Genomic DNA, 26,097 nt, shown 5'->3' on the forward strand with positions numbered 1-26,097 from the left:
TTAGTCCTGCTCCGATCTTTGTTATTTCTTTTCTTCTGCTGGATTTGGGTTTGGCTTGTTCTTGTTTCTCTAGTTCCTTGAGGTGTGACCTTAGATTGTCTGTTTGTGCTCTTTCAGACTTTTTGGTGTAGACATTTAATGCTGTGTACTTTCCTCTTAGCACCACTTTTGCTATATCCTAGAGGTTTTGATAGGTTGTGTCACTATTATTGTTCATTTCAAAGAATTTTTTAATTTCCATCTTGATATCTTTGTTAACTGAAAGATCATTCAGGAGCAGATTATTTAATTTCCATGTATTTGTATACTTTTGAAGGTTTCTTTTGGAATTAATTCACAATTTTATTCCATTGTGGTCTTCTGAGAGACTACTTGATATAATTTTGATTTTCTTAAATTTATTGAGGGTTGTTTTATGGCCTATCATATGGTCTATCTTGAAGAATGTTCCATGTGCTGATGAAAAGAATGTGTATTCTGCAGTTGTTGGGTAGACTGTTCTGTAAATATCTGTTAAGCCCATTTGTTCTAGGGTATAGTTTAAGTTCATTGTTTCTTTGTTGACTTTCTGCCTTGGTGACCTCTCTAGTGCTGTCAGTGGAATATTGAAGTCCCCTACAATTATTGTGTTGCCATCTGTCCCATTTCTTCGGTCTAGTAGTAATTATTTTATAAATTTGGGAGCTCCTATGTTAGGTGTATGGACTAATCCTTTTATCATTATATAATATCCTTTCTTGTCTTTTTAGTTTTTGCTTTAAAGTTTGTTTTGTCTGATATAAAAATAGCTACTCCTGCTTGCTTTTGGTTTCCATTTGCATGTAATATCTTTTTCTAATCCTTTACTTTGAATTTTTATGAGTCCTTATGTGTTAGGCGAGTCTCTTGAAGACAGCAAATACTTGGTTGTTGGATTTTTATTCATTCTGCCATTCTGTATCTTTTAAGTGGAGCATTTAGGCTATTTACATTCAATGTTAGTATTGAGATGTGAGGTACTATTTTATTCATTATGCTGGTTGTTGCCTGAATACCCTTTTTTTAAAAATTGTGTTGTTGTTTTATAGGTTCTGTGAGATTTATGATTTAAGGAGATTATATTTTGGTGTATTTCAAGGCGTTTTTCAAGATTTGGAGCTCCTTTTATGATTTCTCATAGTGCTGATTTGGTAGTGGTGAATTCCTCAGTGTTTATTTATCTGAAAAAGACTTTATCTCTGCTTAATTTCTGAAGCTTAGTTTCACTGGATGTAAAATTCTTGGCTGATAGTTATTTTGTTTAGGGAGGCTAACAGTAAGACCCCAGTCCCTTCTAGCTTGCAGAGTTTCTGCTGATAAATCTGCTGTTAATCTTATAGGATTTCCCTTGTAGGTTACCTGATGCTTTTGCCTCACAGCTCTTAAGATTCTTTTCTTCATTTTGGTTTTAGATAACCTGATGACCGTATGCCTAGGTGATGATCTTTTTGTGATGAATTGCCCAGGTGTTCTTTCAGCTTCTTGTATTTGGATGTCTAGATTTTTATCAAAACCATGGAAGTTTTCGTTGATTTTTTTTTTTCAAATAAATTTTCCAAACTTTTAGATTTCTCTTCTTCCTCAGGAACATGAATTATTCTTAGATTTGGTTGTTTAACATAATCCTAAATTTCTTGGAGGCTGTTTTTTTAAAATTATTTTTTCTTTGTCTTTGTCAGATTGGGTTAGGTAGAAAGGCCTTGTCTTTGAGCTCTGAAGTTTTTTTTTCTACTTGCTCAATTCTCTTGAAACTTTCCAGTGTATTTTGCATTTCTCTAAGTGTGTCTTTCATTTCCAGAAGTTGTGATTGTCTTTTATTTATGATATCTATTTCTCTAAAGACTTTTTCATCCATAACCTGTGTTGTTTTTTTAATTTCTTTTTTTTGAGATGAGGTCTCCCTCTGTCACCCAGGCTGGTGTGTAGTGGTGTGACCTTGGCCCACTGCAACCTCTGCCTCCCAGGCTCAAGCAGTCTTCCCACCTCAGTCTCCCAAGTAGCTGGGACCACAGGTGCATTCCACCATTTCCAGCTAATTTTTTTGTATTTTGGGTAGAGACGGGGTTTCACCATGTTGCCCAGGCAGGTCTCAAACTCCTGAGTTCAAGTGACCCTCCTGCCTTGGCTTCCCAAAGTACTGGGATTACTGGCATGATCCACCACACTTGGCCATTTTAAAAATTTCTTTAAGGTGGTTTTTACCTTTCTCTGGTGCCTCCTTGAGTAGCTTAATAACCAACCTTCTGAATTATTTATCTGGCAATTCAGATATTTCTTGTTGGTTTGGATTGGATCCATTGCTGGAAAGGTAATGTGATCTTTTGAGGGTGTTATAGAACTTTATTTTGTCATATTACCAGAACTGCTTTTTTAGTTCCCCTTCTCATTTGAATAGACTGTTTCATTGGAAAGATCTGGAACTCACGGGCTGCTGTTCAGATTCTTTTGCCCCATAAGATGATCACTTGATGTAGTGGTCTCCCCCTTCCCCTAGGGATGGGGCTTCCTGAGAACCAGACTGCAGTGATTGTTATGCTCTTCTGCGTCTAGCCACCCAGCAGGGCTACCGGGCTCCAATCTGGTCCTAGGGAATGTCTGCAAAGAGTCCTGTGATGTGATCTGTCCTCAGGTCTCCCAGCCATGGATAGTAGCACCTGCTCCAGTGGAGGCCGCAGGAGAGTGAAGTGGACTCTGTGGGAATCCTTGGTTGTAGTTTGGTTTAGTGCTCTGGTTTTCTCGAATGCCAGTTATGCTAGCAGTGAAGTTGTCATGTGAACAGACTCAGGACTTGTGGTTAAGCTGATGTGTGGTAAGCAGTGGAATTAGCTGTTGTTTTCTCCTTCTTTGGAGCAGGGTTGTTCTGTTATGAGTTGCTGTCATGACTTGAGTTGGTTGGCCTCTAGCCAGGAGGTGGTGCTTTCAAGAGAGCACCAGCTGCAGTAGTAGAAGGATGGTATAATGTTGCCCTATGTTGGCCAGGATGAGTACTCAGGTCATCTCAGGTGATGGGTGAGGCTGTAAAACTCCCAAGAGCTTATGCTGTCTTGTGGCATTTGCAGTGGCAAGTTGCTTCTTTGAAAGGGTCTGTGAATTCTTTTGGTTTTCCTGGTATGTTCCTGCAGTGGTTCTGGAAACTCACACTGCAGTTCACAGTGTGAGTCTCCAGACGCTGTTCTGTCTGTCTAAGCAGGAGCTGCGCATTAGACCTGTCTCCTATCTGCCATTTTCCTCAAAAGAATTTTAAGTCTATGGCTTTTGATATAGATTGCCAAATGTTTCCCCAAAATCTGAACCAATTTTTAAAAAATTTATAATAATTCTAATTTTACTTAAACTACCCCCAAATGTATTTTATAAAGATAAACTATTTTTCTTTTTTTTTGCTTTTTCATTCAATGCTAGATATAAATAAATTATTGAAATTTTCCAGATAATGCATGCAATTGTTTTGGATAAATCAGTGGGATAATATTTTATTTTATATTTAGTTATCAAAATAGATTAAGGGCAAGTAAAGTTAGGGAGACTGACCTTCTTTGTACTTTCTTTATACTTAGCCAGAAATTTTTCTGTTACAGAAGAATTAGATTGTTATTTACATGCCAAATATATGTTTTTAGGGCTTATTCCCAAGAATGATCTTTCACATCAATAATAAAATAATTAGGTTGATAAATTTAAGAACCATTTTAAATCAAATAATATCACTTAAATATGTGCATAAAGGCTAGATCTTGTCAAAATTTCCCTCTCCCCTTTTTCTCTGTTTTTGTGTGTACATAAGCCTGAATATATCAGTTATTCTATGCTTTTGGAAGTATTTTTGCTGACAAGTTAAAAGTTTTTTTTTTTTTTTTAATTATACTTTAAGTTCTGGGATACATGTGCAAAACGTGCAGGTTTGTTACATAGGTATACATGTGCCGTGCTGGTTTGTTGCACCCATTAACCCGTCATCTACATTAGGTATTTCTCCTAATGCTATCCCTTTCCTAGCTCCCCCACCCCACAACAGGCCCCAGTGTGTGATGAAACCATTGTTACTAGTTTTAATTTCTTAAAGTTGATGAACTTGTATATAAAAATATTCTTTTAACTTTTAGAAATAAATTTTATAAGACTGAAAGGACAAACTATTAGTAAATGTTTCAAAATGTGAAAAACACTGTAGTTATAGTTATGTAATATCTTAGTGACCTCTGTAAGATGTAATGTTTTAAGGGAAGTTTTACCTATGTGAAAAGGGGAGAGTAAGAGTCTGTTGGATGTTAAGCAAAGTTCAATGATTTGGCAACAACAGTTGTATAAAATTTCAAAAATTGCTAATTGAATCTGATATACCAACTTCTAACTAGCTGGTACATGAAATATAGATTATAATACATTTTTTAAAAAATTGAGGAGTCAGTGTATTGAACACCTTTTAAAAAATTTCAATTTAAGTTCTGGGATACATGTGCTGAACGTGCAGGTTTGTCCCATAGGTATACATGTGACATGGCGGTTTGCTGCACCTGTCAACCCATCATCTAGGTTTTAATCCCTGCATACATTATGTATTTGTCCTAATGCTCTCCCTCTCCTTTTCCCCTACCCTCCGACATCCCCCAGTGTGTGATGTCCCCTTCCCTGTGTCCATGTATTCTCATTTTTCACCTCCCACTTATGAGTGAGAACATGCGGTGTTTGGTTTTCTCTCCCTGGTTAGTTTGCTGGGGATGATGGTTTCCAGCTTCATCCATGTCCCTGCAAAGGACATGAACTCATTCTTTTTTATGGCTGTATAGTATTCCATGGTGTATATGTGCCACATTTGCTTTATCCAGTCTATCATTAATGGGCATTTGGGTTGGTTTCAAGTCTTTGTTATTGTAAATAGTGCTGCAGTAAACATACGTGTGCATTTGTCTTTATGGTAGAATTATTTATAAACCTTTGGGTATATACCCAGTAAATGGGATTCTGGGTCAAATGGTATTTTTGGTTCTATGTCCTTGAGGAATCGCCACACTGTCTTCCACAATGGTTGTACTAATTTACACTCCCACCAACCGCGTAAAAGCATTCCAATTTCTCCACATCCTCACCAGCACCTAACTTGTTTACTCACCATTCTAACTGGGAGGAGATGTTATCTCATTGTGGTTTTGATTTGCGTTTCTCTAATGACCAGTGCTGATGAGCTTTTTTCATATGTTTGTTGGCCACATAAATGTCTTCTTTTGAGAAGTGTCTCTTCGAATCCTTTGCCCACTTTTTGATGGGGTTGTTTGCTTTTTTTCTTGTAAATTTAAGTTCCTCGTAGATTCTGGATATTAGCCCTTTGTCAGATGGATAGATTGCAGAAATTTTCTCCCATTCTGTAGGTTGCCTGTTCACTCTGATGATAGTTTCTTTTGCTGCCCAGAGTAATTGATAGATTCAGTGCTATTCCCATCAAGCTACCATTGACTTTCTTCACAGAGCTAGAGAAAAGGACTTTAAATTTCGTATGGAACCAAAAAAGAGCCTGTATAGCCAAGACAATCCTAAGCAAAAAGAACAAAGCTGGAGGTATTGAAGATTTAAAGACTATAATTTTCAGAATAATAAGAATTTTGGAAGCACTTGAATTTCTTATAATTTAAGGTGAAATGAACTATTTTGCTTGAGAGCAACTCATCTGTGAATATAAAGATATACTGATTCCTAACATTTGCATTATCTATTTGCTTTTTTCTGTTTAGGACATCCAGGCAGAAATTGATGCCCACAATGACATATTTAAAAGCATTGACGGAAACAGGCAGAAGATGGTAAAAGCTTTGGGAAATTCTGAAGAGGCTACTATGCTTCAACATCGACTGGATGATATGAACCAAAGATGGAACGACTTAAAAGCAAAATCTGCTAGCATCAGGTCAGAATAGTCAATATCAAAATAAAAATAATGGGCTGGAAGGGGTAGATACTTGTGATTTTTGTATATCAGAAAGAGAAAGCGCAGCCTTACCACCACTGCTACTTCATCAGAAATAGTTTAAGGTTTTAATGCAAAGCCTGTTTCCTTGAGTTATATAGTTCAAGCTCTATTTGTGTCCAATACTCTGCCAACTGTTCTAGACTATTCATAAATGTTCATATATTTTAAACCTAACAATACTGTTAGCAACATCTGCTAATTACTGAGTGTTTACCTTGACTAAGTACTTGTTAGGATCTTTACAAATGTTACTTTATTTCATAATCAATAAATCCTGGTAAGGTGGGTGGTAACATTATTTCTTCTATGAGGAAACAGAGGTTTAATGAATATAAGGAACTTGCCAAGTTTTGGGGCTAAGAAGTGCCAAGTCAGAATTTGAATCTAGATCTTTTTGACTCTTGGCAGTGAACATGTTTTGCTTAATCATGCTGTTTGTATGTCTCATTCAAGATGTATTTATAGAAATTAAATACCTCTTATGGACACTAAAATGGAAAATTGATGATTCATGTCTGCATTTGGAGAGAGTAAAATTAAATAAGGATGAACCTTAGGACCAGAATTCTGACTAGGAAAAGACCTTGAAAATTACCCAGAGAGACAGTATGATTAGTGTTATTGGGGTCAAGAATATTTTAAGATCATATTTAATAGAGAGTGGACAGGTCCTAATTATATATAAATTTAGTGAATACTGGCTGAAAAATATGTTATTGAGCAAAAATCTAAAAGCAGAACATTGGCAGGAAGTCCTAGATCGGCTTTTGTTTTGTTTTGTTTTGTTTTTTGCCGTGTACCATGTGTACAACCTTTAAACCAAATGGTCTTGAATTTGACTGTGACTTTACTATTTACTCTCTGATCTTGAACAAACTACTCAGCCTCTTTGAGCCTTAGATTATTTTATTTATAAAATCAGAATAGAAATATTTAACACTCATGATTGCTATGAAGATTGAACGGAATGATTTGATAGTTCCCTAATCTATGTAAATCCTGCCTAAGAAAGCATCTAGTTAAATATTTTTATACATAAAGGGGCTCACTGGATCTGCCTCAGCTGGTTTCAAGATTTAATGGAGAACAGAATCTTCAATGATTACTTATCATGAATGAATTAAATTTTTTTTTTCTAAGATGTCTTGAAAGGTTTTTATTCTTCTGGGGCTCAGAGAGTGGAATTTGCGGTTCCTCTTACATGTGAGGAAGGGAGCAATGTAGCATGGACATGGATGCTCTGTGTAAAGTTCCCATTGTAAAATATAATAGGTCAGCACTGGCCAGCTACTTTTTCTTAGTAAGAGAAAAAAATTAGGGAATTCTATGTAGTGAGGGATTATACTTGTTTAAGACTTGAATTTTCAACTGCCTAGATCCCATCAGGTTGCAACTTTCCATTCCTCATAAATATGAACAAAAATATTTAAAATACTAATAGTGAAAAGCATTCATTGAGCATCCAACAAGTCATCTATGCCAGCAACCTAAGAATTCCAGAGCTGGCCCTAGTGAAGATGGTATACATGGTGCTGGGATTTTCAGAGGTTAGAGAATGACTTATTTAGGAATAATAAGTTAATGAAGACCTATATCATAAACATCATCCTAAGTAAAAAGTTACAGACAAGAAATTTTTGGTCTTTCTTGGGAGTTATTGCCTAAGCCTATCATGACACATTTTTTTTTAACCTGGAAAGAAAGAACTTATAAACTACAGTTGGAATATTATGTAATAAGTAAGTTAACATTATTTTTAGAAGATGGGAGAATATGCTTGTGCCAGTGGACTTTTGCATTAAGGTAGATCAGACGTTCCAGTAAAATGTGATAATAAATTAATGTGATAATGAATTAAAATAACTTTTACTTTGATTAGTCACCTCAAGAGATTCAAGCACTTACTCAAGCATGTAATAAAAACTTATTTCTGTGCTTAAGGCATTGCTATTAATAAGATATAGTCCCTACCCCTAGAGGTTCACAAATCTGTTCAGATTAAGGTAGGGCCCAAAGCAGAGAGTGGTTACTCTCACTTCAGATGATCAAAGAGGCTTCATAAAAGAAGTCATTCCTTAGCTGAGCCTTGAAACATATATAGTTATTCCCCAGATAGTCTAGGTGATGACTGGGGACGGGTAACTAAGTTAGGGGCTTGAAATAACGCTGTGTTTATATTAAAATCAATACATTAAGTCTGGCTGAGACAGTTTGCTGCTGGTGTCATGGGGAAAAGACTATGGCTAACAAAAAGACAGGGGTAAGAGACAAGTCATGCACACCTATGTGTAACCAAGCTCCCTTCCACTGTGGATGGAATTGGGAGCCTTTTGAGTAACATGATTAGGTTTGGGCTTTGGAAGAATCCCTCACACAACTATGGAGGATGCCTCGGATGAGCCTGTTCCGAAGAGGGGAGACCTGGTAAGAGACACTTTCGGCATCTAGGAAAGGGAAGAGAGATTGAGTAGATAATTAGTTCACATTGTTAAGGCACTGGTGAGACATCCGGGAGAAGATAGCCAAAGCCATTAGATGGAGATCTGCTCTTCAAGAGAGAGCGGTAGGTGAAATAGACAGATGGGAGGGGATGTCTAGAGACAGGTGGCAGGTAACCATTGTGAGTTAGTTATTAGAGAGGGTGAAACATTAGAAGAGGGCAAAGAAGTCCAAGAAACTGTAATACATAAGGAATGGTGAAGGAGCGGGAAGCAGCAAAGAAACTGAGAAGTCCCTATCCTGAAGAGGGACGAGATCCAGGAATGCTGTCAAGAGCCAAGGAAAGAGGGATTTCTAAAAGAAGTGCATAAGTAATGGTGCAGGCTGCTTGAGGAAGTGGAGTAGGATGAGGCCTGCAGAGTCGAGGAGCAATTAGAAGAGCTTTGGTGGCTTTTTGCCAGGGCCTTTTTTTTTTTTTTCGGTTGAGGGAGAAATCTGATTGCAGAGGACTAAAGTGACAGAAGGGGAGGTGAGGACGTGGAAATAGAACTGAGTCTACTCAGTCTCATTATCTCAAGGAACTCATCTGTGAAGGGAAGAGGAGGGAAGAATGCATTTGCTGTATTATTATAGTTGATAGTATTGCAAGTTTATAACAGCTGGCAGCTGTATCTATATCTGTATTAACCTGTCCGTGCTTTTACAGAGATTAGGTATGGCTTTTTAAAAATTTTTTTAATTTTATTTTCAATGTTTGTGGGCATATAGTAGGTGTATATATTTATGGAGTACACGAGGTATTTTGGTACAGGCATGCATGCAATGCATACTAATCACATCATGGAAAATGTGGTATTTATCCCCTCAAGCATTTATCTTTTGTGTTACAAACAATCCAATTATACTTTTTTTAGTTATTTTAAAATGTACAACTAAGTTATTATTGACTATAATCACCCTTGTTTTGCTATCAAATACTGGATCTTATTCATTCTTTCTATTTTTTATACCTATTAATCATCACCATTTCCTCCCCATCACCCCCCTGCCCCACCAACTACCCTTCCCAGCCTCTGGTAACCATCCTTCTACTCTATCTCCATGAGTTCAATTGTTTTGATTTTTAGATCCCCATAATAACTGAGAATAGTCAATGTTTGTCTTTCTGCGCCTGGTTTATTTCACTTAACATAATGATCTTCCCTTTCATCCACATTGTTGCAAATGACAGAATGGTGGAATAGTACTCCATTTTGTATAAATACATTTTCTTTATCCATTTATCTGTTGATGAACACTTAGGTTGCTTCCAAATCTTGGCTATTGTGAACAGTGCTGCCACAAACATGAGAGTGCAGATATCTCTGTGATATACTGATTTCCTTTCTTTTGGGTATATAGCCAGCAGTGGGATTGCTGGATCATATGGTAGCCCTATTTTTAGTGTTTTGAGGAACCTCCAAACTGTTCTCCATAGTGTTTATATTAACTTACATTCCCACCAACAGTTCACAAGGGTTCCTTTTTCTCCACATGCTAGACAGCATTTGTTATTGCCTGACTTTTGGATAAAAGCCATTTTTAACTAGATTAGGTATGTTTAGCTAAAGGCGTAAATGATCTATTCTTTATTTTCATATTTAAAAAAGGAATGAGATAAAATTAAAATAGCATGTTTGTTATTACTTGGATATTTATAAAAGATAAAATAGTTTGTTATTTAATTTAGCCTCTACATTTGCCAAAAATAGTGGCACATGGTATGTGCTCAGTAATTGTTAGCTATTATTATTCTCATTGATTACCTCTTTGGCACTAATTTAAAAGACATAGGAATTCTCTCTACCCTATGTTTTTCTCTCTTGGTCAGTAATGTTGGGGATTTCTGAGAAGATCTCCCAAAACAGCTTCCCCCTTTGCTGGCTGGATTCTGAACAAGTATGAAACAAAGTGTGCTCAAGGGGCATTCATCATGTGGCCAATAGAGAACTCAAATGCCATGTTAATTACTGATAGAGGCCAGGTTGGAGGTGGTAACTTAGAGTGAAGGTGAGTGGGGCTGTCAACCAAACCCCAGAATGAGGCAGAATCACCAGCAGTCACTAGGCAAGGTGGCTTCCCAAGTGAGAAACCATACATGGAAGAGGAGAAAAGAACTCAGTATCTTCATGGCCTGTTGTCAAGTGGACCGTATGGGCTGAGCTAAGCATGCCCAATTATTCTCCCTGAATTTACATATCAGATTCATCACTCTACCTTTGCAGGGACTGTTTCAGGGGTGGAGAAGAGACCGGAGTGTGCTTAGTGAGAAAATCCCTCCCCAAGGAGTGGGAGGAGTGTTCTCATAACAAATCTGTAGAGGCAGTCCACCTCCCAGGCTCCTGACTCCTTCATTGCCTACTGAAAGTGATCACTGTGGAGCACACTGTTCAGCCCTACTTCTCTGTTCTTTCCTCTCATTCCTTTAATGCACCATCTGCCCCTTATACTGCCTTCTATTGTGAACACATTCTCCTATGTCTTAAATATTTCTCGAAACTCTTCCATCACTTTTCTCTCTAAATGTTGGGTTTCCCCTTAATTGCCTACTTTGGTTGAAACTCTTTTCAATAGAGGTTAATTTCCTCATTTTCCTCACCTAGCAGCCAATGAGAATATTCTGAATCTTTACCAACTGCTATGGACACCAAACGGCCTGAATACCAGCCATAAACATGAAATGTGGTGCCAGAAAACACTGGCTGAAAAGGGAGCCCTGTCACACAGGGATAAGAGGGACAATTGCCAGCCTCATTGTGACTCGTTAAGCATTGCTTCTCCATCTCTCAACAACATCTCCTTAGAAGTGAATGCATCCATTATCCTAATCTTTCATCATCTTATTTCTGCTTTTTCCTGAATGAATGTAGGACACGCTTCTACATTCCTCATTAATTCAAGTGTCCCTTTACTTTTTTTTTTTTTTTTTTTGGGAGACAGAGTCTTGCTCTGTCGCCCAGGCTGGAGTGCAGTGGCACGATCTTGGCTCACTGCAACCTCCACCTCCTAGGTTCAAGTGATTCTCCTGCCTCAGCCTCCTGAGTAGCTGGGATTACAGATGGCTGCCACCATACCCAGCTTATTTTTGTATTTTTAGTAGAGACAAGGTTTCATCATGTTGGCCACGCTGGTCTCAAATTCCTGACCTCAGGTGACCCACTCACCTTGGCCTCCCAAAGTGCTGGGATTACAGACGTGAGCCACCACGCCCAGTCCCATTTACCTTTTATTCGCCATCCTTTTCTCAGCTATTATTGTTGATGCCAATATCCATATTCATAACTTTTTATATTTTGATTTCCAAGTTTCTTTTTACTTTATCTGTAAATGCCTTTATCCCTGTTCTAAGTCCCATAGACCTTGTCACACTGGGAGTCAGTTAACATTTCCTGTCATCTTGGCATCCCTGAGATAATCAATCTCCAGGAGATTAAGGGCAGACTGTTTTCCAGAGTACACATTTTATTTTCTTACATTTGACCTGGCCATGTGCATCCAAATGCAATTGGTTTTCCCCTATTAGTTAGTGAAGAGCCCTCTGTTGTATCAAATCAAATAAGAATTGTTTACAACCTCATCAGTATAATAGCTCTCCTTCACATTAAAGTTATGAGTCCTATCTAGGGGGGTGCCTTCCTTCATTAGCTTAGTATATACTGGACCTATCTACTGTTATCTAACTTTATAGTTTTATCCAGTTCATTTTTATTTTTTACTTATTTATTTTTTACAAGTTTTACAATTTCAGTAGCTTTAAGGGTACAGGTGATTTTAGTTACAAGGATGAATTGTATAGCAGTGAAGTCTGAGATTTTAGTGCACCCATCACTTGAGTACTGTACATTGTACCCATTTTGTAGTTTTTTTTTTTTTATCTCTCACTGCCCTGGTAACCTCCCCGACCTCTGAGTCTCATATGTCCATTATATCACTCTGTATGCCTTTGCATACCCATAGCTTATCTCCCGCTTATAAGTGAGATCATATAGTGTTTGGTTTTCCATTCCTGAGTTACTTTACTTAGAATAATGGCCTCCAGCTCCATTCAAGTTGCTGCAAAAGACATTATTTTATTCTTTTCTATGGCTGAGTGGTATATTTCATGGTATACACATACCACATGTTCCTTATCCACTCATTGATTGATGGACACTTAGGTTGGTTCCAAATCTTTGCAATTGTGGATTGTGCTGTGATAAACATACGAGTGCCAGTGTCTTTTTGACATAATGACTTCTTTTCCTTTTGGTAGATACCTAGCAGTGGTATTGCTAGATCAAGTAGTGGATGTACTTTTAGTTCTTTGAGGAATCTGCTTAGAGATTGTACTAATTTGCATTCTCACCAGTGTATAAGCATTCCCGTTTCACCACATCCTCATCGACATCTATTGTTTTTTGACTTTTTAATAATGGCCATTCTGGTCAGGGTAAGGTGGTATCTCATTGTGGTTTTACCAGCATTTCCCTGAGGATTAGTGATATTGAGTGTTTCTTCATATGTTTGTTGCCCAGTTGTATATCTTCTTTTGAGAAATGTCTAATCATGTCATTTGCCCACTTTTTAGTAGGATTATTTGTTTTTGTTCTTGCTAATTTGAGTTCCTTGTAGATTCTGGATATCAATTCTTTGTTGGGTGCATTGTTTACAAATATTTTCTCCCATTCTGTGGGTTGTTTTTTTGCTCTGTTGATTATTTCTTTTGCTGTGCAGAAGCATTTTAGTTTAAGTAGGTGCCATTTATTTATTTTTGTTCTTGCTATATTTGCATTTGCTTTTGGGGTCTTAGTCATAAATTCTTTGCCTAGGCCAATTTTCAGAGGAGTTTTTCCTAGAATTTCTTCTAAAATTGTTAATGGTTTCAGGTCTTAGATTTAAGTCTTTAGTCCATGTTGAGTTGATTTTTGTTTATAGTGAGAAATAGGAATTCAGTTTCATTCTTCCACATGTGACTTTCCAGTTTTCCCAGCATCATTTATTGAATAGCATGTCCTTTTTCCAATTTATGTTTTTGTATGCTTTGTCAAAATAAGTTGGTTGTAAGTATTTGGCTGTATTTCTAGGTTCTCTATTCTGCTTCATTGGTCTATGAAGATGCTTGATATAATTTTGATTTTTAAAAATTAATTGAGACTTGTTTTGTGGCCTTATGTATTTTGGAGAATGTTCCATATGCTGATGAGAGGATTGTATATTCTTCAGTTCTTGAGTAGAATGTTCTGTAAAAAGCAGTTCAGTGCACTTGTTCTAAAGTGCAGTTTAAGTCCAGTGTTTCTTTGTTGACTTTCTGCCTCAATGATGTGTCTAGTGCTGTCAGTATAGTGTTGAAGTCCCCTACTCTTAATGTGCTGCAGTCTATCTCTTTTCTTAGGCCTAGTAGTAATTGTTTTATGAATTTGATAGCTCCAGAGCTAGACGCATATATATTTAGGATTGTAGTATCTTCTTGTTGGATTGATCCTTTTGTCATTACATAATGACCTTCTTTGTCTTTTTTTAAACTGTTGTTGCTTTTAAAGTCTGTTTTATCTGATGTAAGAATAGCTACTACTGTTCACTTTTGGTTGCCATTTGCATGTCATATTTTCTTCCACTTTATCTTGAGTCTATAAGAATCCTTATGTGTTAGGCGAGTGTCTTGAAGAGACACTTTGGTTTGTTTTTATCCATTCTGTCACTATGTCTTTTAGGTGGGAAATTTAGACCATTTATGTTCAGTGTTATTAAGATGTGAGGCACTGTTTCAGTTATCATGTTGATTGTCACCTAGGCACTTTGTTTTCTTTATTGTGTTATTGTTTTATAGACCCAGTGAGTTTTATGCTTTCAGAAGGTTCTGTTCTGGGGCATAATGACCTTTTGTTTCAAGACTGAGAACTCCTTTTAGCATTTCTTGTGTGGCTGGTCTTGTATTGACTTGCATATGTTGAACCATTCCTGCATCCCTGGGATGAAACCTACTTGGTTTTGGTGAGTTATCTTATTGATGTGCTGTTGGATTTGGTTTACTAGTATTTTGTTGAGGATTTTTGCATCTATGTTCATTAGCGATATTGGTCTGTACTTTTTTGTTGTTATGTTGTTTCCTGGTGTTGGTATCAGAGTGATAATGGCTTCATAGAATGAGTTAGGGAAGATTTTCTCTTTCTCACCTAACGCATAAGGATTCTTATAGACTCAAGGTAAAGAGGGTGAAAATATATGCAATTGAAAACCAAAAGTGAGGAGTAGCTATTCTTACATTAGATAAAACAGACTTTAAAGTAAAAACAATCAAAAAAAGACAAAGAAGGTTATTATATAATAATGAAATAATCAAACAAGAAGATATTATAATCCTAAATATATATGCATATGACAAATTCCTTTGGCATTTGGCTGTCTGAAAAATACTTTATTTCTCCATCATTTATGAAACTTAGTTTTGCTGAATACAAAATTCTTGGCTAATGGTTTTTTCTGTTTAAAGAGGCTACAGGTAGGATCCAAATTCCTGTTAGCTTGTAAGGTTTCTACTGAGTCTGACTTAGCAGTCTGCTAAGTCTGCTGTTCATTCGATAAGTTTTTCTTTATAGGTTACTTGATGCTTTTGTCTCAGTGCTCCTAGAACTGTTTCCTGCATGTTGACATTAGATAGCCTGATGACTATATGCTTTGCTGATGTCCTTTTTGTAGTGAGTCTCCTAGGACTTCTTTGTGCTTCTTGTATTTAGATGTCTAATCTCTAGCAAGGCTAGAGAGGTTTCCTCAGTTATCTCCTCAAATAAGTTTTCCAAACTATTTGGTTTTTCTTCTCCCTCAGGAACACCAGTGATTCTTAGATTTGGCCCTTTTACATAATCCCATATTTCTTAAAAACTTTGTTCATTTCTTTTCATTCTTTTTTCTTTAATTTTGTTTGGTTGGGTTAATTTGAAAGCCTTGTCTTTTGACAGGCTTTTGACAGAATTTTGACAAGGCTCCGAAATTCTTTCTTATACTTAGTCTAATCTATTAAAACTTTCCACTGGGTTTTGTAATTCCTTAAATACGTATTCCATTTCCAGAAGTTCTGTTTTTTTAAATCTATCTCATTAGAAAATTTTTCATTCATATCCTGAATTGTTTTTATAATTTCTTTATGTTGTTTTTCACCTTTCTTTTGTATCTTCTTGAGTAACTTAATAGTCATCCTTTTATATTCTTTATCTGGTACTTCCAAAAATTTCATATTGATTTGGATTTATTGCTGGAGAGCTAGTGTGATCATTTGGTGGTGTTAAAGAACCTTGTTTGGTCATATTGCCAGAATTATTTTTCTGGCTCCTTCTCATTGCAGAAGACTATTTATTCTAATTATTTTTGAATTTATTTTTTATTCGACTATGTGTTCTTTTAAATTTCTTTTTCTCTCTTTCAGGATGTGACTTTAATGATTCTAGTTTATTGTAACCTAATTCAGCTCTGCATGCTTTCAGGGGTGAAGACTCTGTATGAGTTCCTTGGTTATAGAGTCTGTATGATGGCTTTCTCAGATACTCATTGTAGTAGTAATGTGCTTGGTGTGTGAGTAGGTTCACTGTCTCCTGTGGCATTGGAATGGCAGTGGTCTCTTGAAAGTTATCTCATTCCCCAGTGGTGTGCACTTATTTATTTTATCCAGTATTTCATTTACTAGGTTGAACAGTTCAGATTTCAGGCCAGTAGTGGAGGTGTCCATGAGTAAAAACCATACAGGTGGGTAATGTAATACCCAGTGATGCACAGAGGTCCCAGCCTTGACAGGGGCAGCTGGGGGATCTCTCAGGGAAATGCACTGAGGTCTTTTCAGGGAAAAGGGAGGAAGCTACCTCAGCCCTCCTGTCAGGCCAGCAGGAAAGCCCCACTACCCAGTCACTCTCCTGACCCAGTTTCCTGGCTATTCAGATGACATAGGTACCTCTTTCCATCTGTAGGAATGCTGATGTTACATATAGAGAGGGACTGTGACTCTACCCCTCATGTAAGCCTGAACCTGGAAGGCACTTCTCTTGTGGGGATGCAGTCACCCCACTGTTCTAGAATGGCTGTCTACAGGTGTACCCACGCCAAGCTCCTGTGGGAGCAGCCCCAGGTGTGTCTGCAATGGTGGGTGAAGGAGAGAAGTCCCCTCCTTCAAGACCCTTCACGAGCACCAGGGCTGCCTGACTGTTGGGGCAGAGCTGCAGACTTTCTCCACTGAGCCCAGCATTACACCCATGCCTCTGCTGAAAGAAACTTCCCACAGGTGGAAATGTCTGGGACCCAAGGCCTGCCGTCTTCATTCTTTTGTCCCACGGGTTGCTCCCTTGATGTGGAGCACTCTCTCTTTCCCTTAGGAGTAGGAACCCCTGAGGGCCAGACTACTGTGAATGCTGCTGCTCCACTCGGTCTAGCAACCCATTTGGACTGCCACAGTCCAGGCTGGTGCGGGGGGAATGTCTGCAAGGGATCCAGTGATGTGACCTGTCCTGAAGTCTCACAGCAGTGGGTGCCAGCACCAGCTCTGAGGGGGGTTGCAGAGGAGTCATGTAGACTCTGTGATATTCCTTGGTTATAAATAGCCTTAGTGTGTTGGCTTTCTCACATGCCATGTGTGATAGTAACGAACAGGTCACGTGGGCAGACTCAGGGCCTCCTGGTTAGCCAGGGTGATGCAGGTAATGGTGACGGCCAAGGTCACACAAGTTTTCCCCTTCCTGGTGTGGTGTTATTCTCCTTGCAGATGCTATCATGGAGTGTGTCAGTTGGCCTCCAGCTAGGAGGTGGCACTTGGAAAAGAGCACTGGCTGTGATGGTACTGGCGGGATTTATGCTTTGCCTTATGTTACCCAGGGGAGGTACTCTGGTGTCCCAAGCAATGGGAGGGGCCATAGAGCTCCCAAAAGTTTCTTGTGTGTGTGTGTGTGTGTGTGTGTGTGTGTGTGTGTGTGTGTGTGTGTGTGTGTTACGCTACCAGGAGGAGTGAAGGGGCAAAACCAAGAGGGAGGTGGGTCAGCCAGGTCCATGCTCTGGCTCTCCACAGGCGGACGCAGGCAGCAGCCCTAGTGGGATTGGAGGACAGTTTGCTGGCTGCTGGAGTAGTGTTCCAAGGAGGAGCACAGCTGCCTCTGCTGCACAGAAGAGTGCAAATGAGGAGTGGGGTGTAGCCGGCAGCAGTAAGACCCACCTAGCTTCCCTGCACTTGGCAAGGCAGGTCTCACATCTGCAGCATTCCACTAGCAGCAACAGCTAGCAAAGTTCCAGCCAGTCTGCACTGAAACTCAAAACTGCCCCAGATCATAAGCCTTCCCAGTGGAGATGGAAACTGCAGGGCTTTCAGGCCATGCCCATCCTCATCTGCCCATGAAGCAGGGGCACCCAGCTCCTGTGCCCACTCAAGTTTATATCATGAATCTCATTTGGGAGCTTCTCTTAACCTGCGACCCGTGCCTGAGTTAATTGGCTGACCTCCGTGAGGTCTCCTGTGAGACAGGATCAGGAATGACTTCCCTTCATCCCTCTGGAGACTGGGAGTGCACACACAGCGCATCCCAATGTGGTTCCTTCTCATCTACTCCCCATTGCTCACTACATCAGCTCCGGAGCTGGGTAGGGTTAAGGCCTTTCCCCTGACCTGGATTGCCAGGTTCCCCAGTGGGTGTGTATATCTTGTAGGCAGTTTCTCCCTTTTTCACACTCTGGGAACTTACAATTTTTGGCCTGGCTCATGATATACACTGCAGCCTGCTGCTTCTTTCAAAGGGTCTGTGGTGTCTGTCAGTTTTCTTGTTAAGTTCCTGTGTTGCTTCTTGGAAATAAGTTCACAGTATGAATCTTTACACACTATTTTGCCTTTCCAAGTGGAAGAGGCATGCTAACAATGCTTCCAATTCACCATCTAGGGAAAAAAAAAGTTTTATTCAGTTTATATGCTAGATCTACAATATTTCAACTTGATTATTTATTTATTTATGAAACAGAGTCTTGCTGTGTTGCCCAGGCTGGAGTGCAATGGTGCAATCTTGGCTCACTACAACCTCCATCTCCCAGGTTCAAGTGATGCTCATGCCTCAGCCTCCCATGTAGCTGGAAATACAGGCACGTGCCACCATGCCCAGCTAATTTTTGTATTTTTAGTAGAGATAAGGTTTCGCCATATTGGCTGGGCTGCTCTCGAACTCCTGGCCTCAAGTGATCCACCCTCCTCGGCCTCCCAAAGTGCTAGGATTACAGGCACGAGCCACTGCACCCGGCCCCAACTTGATTATATTTAAATGCACATCCTCCAGTATTTTCAACTGTCAAATTCTCCAGCTTTTAAACATTTATTCCTTTTTTTTCCTGAATTTTCACATCTTTCTTCTAATCTTCAGTTACTTAAACCCTTCCTCTTTTCAGACTCCATTAATCCCTTCTACCTAGTTTGGAGCCCATCATAAGATACTTCAGCAGTGTCAAGAGCTTGAATTTCCTTTCCCCTTTTAACTTCTTCTATTTCCCAGTCTCTGACATTCCAATGTCCACACCCTCTCTATCCCTTGCCTTTAATCTTGGATTCTGCCTAGTGTTGCACTAGAAAGTGAAAAACGGTAACATTGATCCTGCTATAATTTGATACTTTCTACTTACAATTGTGATTTTCAATGATTTTCTATTATGTTCACCGCCTTGCCGATTTTATTTTATTTTTTAATTATTTATTATTTAGATTTCATGTTTATTTTATTTAACTTTTATTTTCAGTTCAGGGTACATGTACAGGTTTGTTATATAGGTAAACTAGTGTCGTGGGGGTTTGTTGAACAGATTATTTCATCACTCAGGCATTAAGCCTAGTACCCTATAGTTATTTTTCCTGATCCTCTCCCTCCTCCCGTCTTCCATCCTCTGATAGGCCCCAGTGTTTGTTGGTCTCCTCTATGTATCCAAGTGTTCTCATCATTTAGCTCCCACTTATAAGTGAAGACATGTGGTATTTGGTTTTCTGTTCCTGCATTAGTTTTCTCAGGATAATGGCCTCCAGCTTCATCCTTGTTCCTGCAAAGAACATGGTCTTGTTCTTTTTCATGGCTGCATAGTATTCCATGGTGTATATGTACCACAGTTTTTCAATCCAGTCTTATCATTGATGGGCATTTAAGTTGATTCCATGTTGTTGCTATTGTGCATAGTACTACAATGAACATACGTGTGCATGTGTCTTTATAATAGAATGATTTATATTCCTTTGGGTATATACCCAGTAATGGGATTGCTGGGTCAAATGGTATTTACGTTTTTAGGTCTTTGAGGAATCGCCACACTGTCTTCTCAATAGACGAACTAATTTACACTCCAACCAACAGTGTAAAAGTTTTTCTTTTTCTCCTCAACCTTGTCAGCATCTGTTATATTTTGACTTTTTACTAATAGCCATTCTGACTGGTGTGAGATGGTATCTCATTGTGGTTTTGATTTGCATTTCTCTAATGATCAGTAATGTTGAGATTTTTTTTTTAATATGCTTGTTGGCTGCATATATGTCTTCTTTTGAAGTGTCTGTTCATGTCCTTTGCCCACTTTTTATGGTGTTTGTTTTTTCCTTGTAAATTTGTTTACATTCCTTATAGATGCTCAATATTAGACCTTTGTCAGATACATAGTTTGCAACAGTTTTTTCCCATTCTGTATATTTACTCTGTTGATAGTTTCTTTTGCTGTGCAGAAGCTCTTTAGCTTAATTAAATCCCATTTATCAAATTTTTGCCTTTGTTGCAGTTGCTTTTGGTGTCTTCATCATGAAATTTTTGCCCGTTCCTATGTGTAGAATAGTATTGCCTCAGTTGTCTTTCAGGGTTTTTTGTTTTTATACTTCTGGGTTTTACGTTTAAGTATTTAATCCATTTTGAGTTTTTTTTTTATATGGTATAAGGAAGAGGTCCAGTTTCAGTGTTTTGCATATGGCTAGCCAGTTACCCAGCAACGTTTATTGAATAGGGAATCATTTCCCCATTGCTTATTTTTGTCAGCTTTGTCAAAGATCATATAGTTGTAGGCATACAGCCTTATTTCTGAGTTCTCTATTCTGTTCCATTGGCCTATGTGTCTATTTTTGTACCAATACCGTGCTGTATCATGATGCCTCCAGCTTTATTCTTTTTGCTTAGGATTGCCTTGGCTATTGTGCTCTTTTTTGGTTTCATATGAATTTTAAAATAGTTTTCTCCAGTTCTGTGAAGAACATTATTGGTAGTTTAATAGGAATAGCATTGAATTTATAAGTTGCTTTGGGCAGTATGGTCATTTTAATGATATCGATCCCTCCTATCCACGAGCATGGAATGTTTTTCTATTGGTTTTTGTTGTCCCTGATTTTTTTGGGCAGTGTTTTATAGTTCTACTTGTAGAGATCTTTCCCTTCCCTGATGAGCTGTATTCGTAAGTAATTTATTTTCTTGTGGCAGTTGTGAATGGGATTGTGTTCCTGCTTTGGCTCTTGGCTTGATGATGTGAACAGTTGATGTGTAGGAATGCTAGTGATTTTTGCACATTGATTTTTTTATCCTGAGACACTGCTGAAGTTGTTTATTAGCTTAAGGAGCTTTTAGGCTGAGACTGTGAAGTTTTCTGGATATAGAATCTTGTCACCTGCAAACAGATATAGTTTGACTTCTCCTCTTTCTATTTGGTAGCCCTTTATTTCTTTCTCTTTCCTGATTGCCCTGGGCATGACTTCCAGTATTGTGTTGAAGGGGTGGTGAGAGAGGGCATCCTTGTCTTGTGCCAGTTTTCAAGGGGAATGCTTCCAGCTTTTGCCCATTCAGTATGTTGTTGGCTGTGGGTTGTTGTAGATGGTTCTTAGTATTTAGAGGTATGTTCCTTCAATATCTAGTTTGTTGAGAATTTTTAACCTAAGGAGTGTTGAATTTTGTTGAAAGCCTTTTCTGCATGTATTAAAATCATGTGGTTTTTGTCTTGTTCTGTTTATGTGAAGAATCACATTTATTGATTTGTGTATGTTGAACCAACCTTGCATCCTAGGGATAAAGCGTACTTGATCGTGGTAGATTAGCTTTTTCATGTGCTGCTGGATTCAGTGTGCCAGTGTTTTGTTGAGGATTTTTGAATTGATGTTCATCAAGGATATTAGCCTGAAGTTTTTTTGGTTGTTGTTGTGTTTCTGGCAGGTTTTGGTATCAGGATGATGCTGGCCTCATATAATGAGTTAGGGAGGAGTTCTTCCTCCTCAATTTTGTGGAACAGTTTCATTAGGAATGGTATCAACTCTTCTTTGTACATCTGGTAGAATTCAGCTAGCTATGAATCCATCTGGTCCTGGGCTTTTTTTGGGTGGTAAGCTATTTATTACTGACTCAATTTCAGAGCTCATTATTGGGCTGTTCAGGGATTCGATCTTTTCTTGGTTCAGTCCTGGGAGAATATATGTGTCCAGGAATTTATCCATTTCTTCTAGATTTTCTAGTTTATGTGCATAGAGGTGTTCATAATATTCTCTGATGGTTGTATTTTTGTGAGGTCAGTGGTGATATCTGTCTTGTCATTTCTGATTGTGTTTATTTGAGTCTTCTCTCTTTTCTTCTTTATTAGTCTTGCTAGCAGTCTATCTATTTTATTTCACTTTTTTTCAAAAACCCAGCTCCTGGATAAGTTGATCTTTTGAATTTTTTTTTTGTGTCTCAGTCTCCTACAGTTCTGCTCTGATATTCACCATGCCTATTTTAAAAGATTTTGATCCTTTTTAGTCCCCAAATTCTCTCTCTGCAGGTGGCCATTTTTTTTTTTTTTTTGAGAATGAGGCCATCTGATTGATACTCTTTATGCTACTTCGAGTATTTAATATGCATTGGTTCTGTATTTCACATTATGCTTTTATTGTGCTAAAGTTGATATTAAAGTTTTATAGCATAAAATGTCATGGCAGGGAACATTTGCTCTAATTTATCATAAGTTTTTTAAAAAGAAAATGTCTGCCAAGATGATAATAACAGCTAATATTTGTTGAATATTTATATGCTAGATCTACCCTAAGTGTTTTACAGGTATTACCTTCTTTGACCATGGTGTGGCCATTGGAACAATGTAATAATATGTGGCTCAATACCATAGGTTAATATCTTAAATGTTATTTTTCAGTCTCTTTGGATAGCCATGATTAACCTCTTTTTTTTTTTTTTTTTTGGAGACAGAGTCTCACTCTGTTGCCAGGGCTGGAGTGCAGTGGCATGATCTCAGCTCATTGCAACCTCCACCTCCTGGGTTCAGGCGATTCTCCTGCCTCAGCCTCTCAAGTAGCTGGGATTACAGGCGCCCGCCATTACGCCCAGCTAATTTTTTGTATTTTTAGTAGAGACGGGGTTTCGCCATGTTGGCCAGGCTGCTCTTGAACCCCTGACCTTGTGATTCACCCGCCTCAGCCTCCCAAAGTGCTGGGATTACAGGAGTGAGCCACTGCGCTCAGCCTAAACTTTTTATATACTAAAATCCAACATGCTACATCTTCTTTAGCATCTAAAACAATACATACAGTGATAAATTTCACTTCAATCTGTACAAGAGAAGAATGCTAATGATTTGAAACATCAGCTAGAAGACAGGCTGTCAGGAACTTTGATTATATTTTTTACTCCCTGGAAAAATGTGAATTGGAAATACACTAATAAGTTCTCTGCTGTGGATGACATGGGTTTAAATTTTCATGTTAAACTTATTTAATTTGAGATTGTCTTAATTAAATATCCATTTATCAGCATAATGATGTTTAATATAGATCTTTATTAACATATGGTTTCAAAGGCCAGTAAAATTGTCAAATCTAATGAAAACAGAGTTCAAAGATAAAATTCTGTCTTCCCTTTCTTTTATGAGTCTCTTAAAAATTCAGGGCACCTTTTTAAAAGCCCTTAGAGAAGATTAACCTTTAACATCATCATTTAAATCTAATGTTACCACATTTTACAATGTCATTGACACTATGTTTAGCCTTAGATAGTTGCTTTTCCTAACCATATTGTAAAACTACTAATTTTTTTTTTTTCCAAATCTAATAGAGGAAGATTCAACTGCTCTCTTTTTTTTCCTGGTTTCTCTAGTGTAGCACATTCTAATAGAACTTTCTCCAATGATAGAAATTATCTATATCTACACTGGTTAATACAATAGCTGCTAGCCATATGTGGCCTACTGAGCACTTGAAATGTGACCAGTGCAACTGATAATCTGAATTTCAAAATTTACTCATTTTATTCATCCTAAATTAAAATTTAAATAGCCACATGCTGCTGATGTCTACCATATTGGAATCACAGCTTTGTTCTTTTCAGCACAGTCAGACTGAATTCTGAAGACTTGACTCTTTTCTCCTAATATGTCTTAATTCCTTTCCTGGGAGCAGGAACAATCTTTTAAAGTTACTTGTTGTTCTTGGACTAATTAAGTTATTTTCTTTCATTATAACCCAATTTATAGTTTGGAGATTTTACCATAAACCAAAAAATATATATATACTTTTGTAGTAAGAATACCAAATTGGACATTTGATTCTGGGTAGTCATTACACAACAGAGGATGGGATATCTGCCAGAGTGGGTGCTCCGTAAATGTTTGCTTGTACTGAGTAAATGAAAAACTGTATTTTATTTTAACCAATGCTCCTTCTCACACTCACTCACACTATTTCCTTTTATATCTGTACACTGGGAGAAGGAATAATAACTTGCTTGAAGATACAGTTTGTTTGAAAGGTGGAGGCTTTTGCTGATTTAAAACAGATATTGGTTTGTAGTTACTTCCATAATTCCTTCCTACTATGCTTAAATGATGAAGTACCATTTTTATGGGTCTTTACCTTCTAACATGTTTTTGCATTACATTTTTTAAGAATAACTGGTCACTTAAAAATGCTTATAGAGTTGTAAAAAATGATTCAATTTTAAAAGGGGTAACTTGCGTAAAAGATATTCTGTAGTAGACATCATCCTAGGTTGATAATGCAGTCAATAAAAGTGTTTATTGCTTTGTACATATCAAAGTACTAAAGGAGTGAACTGAAGCAGCTGAGATGTTAGAATAAGTCAATTGTCTAAAAATATGAATGCCCACAGATATGTTTGATAAAGAAATGTTTTATGTGAAGATTTTGAAAATCTGGTTGATCACTAGTTATCAATAGTCTTAGAGAAATTTAAGTTTTAAAATGCTTATAGGATAATTGAGAAAGTACCACTAAGCTGAACACAAATTTAAAGTTTCTTCTTACAAAGCATTTGACCTGTTGCCCAAGAAAAGGCTTTCATCTTTCAAGATGAAAGAATTAAAATGAAACTAGAACACTGAAGGCTACTACAGAAGCATGCATTTATTTGGGCATATGGTAGTAATCCACTAAACACATAGTTATAATCTATTTGAGAATAACCAGAACAGATTTGCCAGACAAAGATTCTGCCAGATCAACTTGCTTTTTACTATGGAAAATCAAAGATGCAGAGAAGCACACATATACCAATGTTTTCTTTTTGATTTCAAAGCCACTTCAGCATTTCTTTTAAAAAGTATTGTCTTCGTCCTTATAATTAATAGATAGTTCTTCAGAATCTAAATACTGTAAGTTTCAGTAATCAGTTTCATTATTTCTGTGCAGTCAAAGAAGACTGCATTGGAAAATATGTTTGTGTGCATTTCAATACAATAAGTTTGCAACTCAATTTCAAAGGAATATAATGTATGATTTAGTTATTGATTATTGAGTTAAACTACAGACATTGAAGATGCAGGATGAAATCATCTGAAATAAAAGGGCAGGGAACACGTATAAATGTTTTGCACATGGAGACACTCAAGTGCTTCTTGATTGAGGACATCTGATTTCTAGCTGGTTTTGCAATTAAAAATATTGGAAAGAAATTGCAGTAGCTCAGTCAAATTTACTTGCTGCAACATGGCTTAGAACTACAGAGAGAATTTTCAGTTACTATAATTGAAATTATTTAGTTCTGCTCTGTGACAAATGAAATTATTAGTTATCAGGGAAAGGTAATTACATATTTGGCCTAAAGTTAGTCAATATGAACACAGAAAAGCTGGAGCTCAAGCAGAATCAGGCCCTTGTTAACCACAGTTTTGTAAAACGAGTTCAATTGTAGCACCTGTGGAATAAATAGAACTGATAGTAAATACAGGAAAATAAATTTTCTAATCATACTGTTCTCAGAGATTTACAAAATGCTTTGAACTTCATTCTGTATTTAAACTTTTCTTTTATTATTTCACACTTAGCTTTTTTTAATCAGCATATGCTGATGAAAGGCAGACATGTGTCTTGTTACACCTCTAAACCTCAAAGATCATGGGCAGTCACAGTAATTCCATCTCCCCAAGTTAAGGCATAAGCCCACATTCACAGTCTGCCCTCTGGGGTGATGCAGGATTGAGTCAAGTCCAGTTCGATTCCTTGAGTCGCTGGAGTTGTTTCTGACTGATCCATATTTTCAAATCTAGTCCACCAGTGGGCCTGAGGCTGGATAAGTGGGCTTTCACCAGGGCCCTAGCAAGAGCAAAAAAGGAACATGTGCATAGATTTACACTCCTGTTCTCAAGGGCCTTTGCTCTTATTGGAACCTTAACCACGTAAAAATGTATTTCCTAAACATATCTGTGATTAT

General features: G+C 37.7%; 1 protein-coding gene across 9 annotated transcripts in view; it reads left to right on the forward strand.

Moving 5' to 3' along the window:
• The window catches only part of UTRN (utrophin), a 573,989-nt gene that overhangs the window by 394,164 nt on the left and 153,728 nt on the right, over nt 1–26,097 (forward strand). For all 9 annotated transcript variants that reach the window (XM_063724628.1, NM_001372253.1, XM_024247835.3 and 6 more), the window contains 1 exon segment: nt 5,745–5,917. In XM_063724628.1, coding sequence (XP_063580698.1) covers nt 5,745–5,917 — 173 coding nt within the window.

This window comes from Pongo abelii, chromosome 5 (assembly GCF_028885655.2).
Source record: "Pongo abelii isolate AG06213 chromosome 5, NHGRI_mPonAbe1-v2.0_pri, whole genome shotgun sequence".
Classification (NCBI taxonomy): domain Eukaryota; kingdom Metazoa; phylum Chordata; class Mammalia; order Primates; family Hominidae; genus Pongo; species Pongo abelii.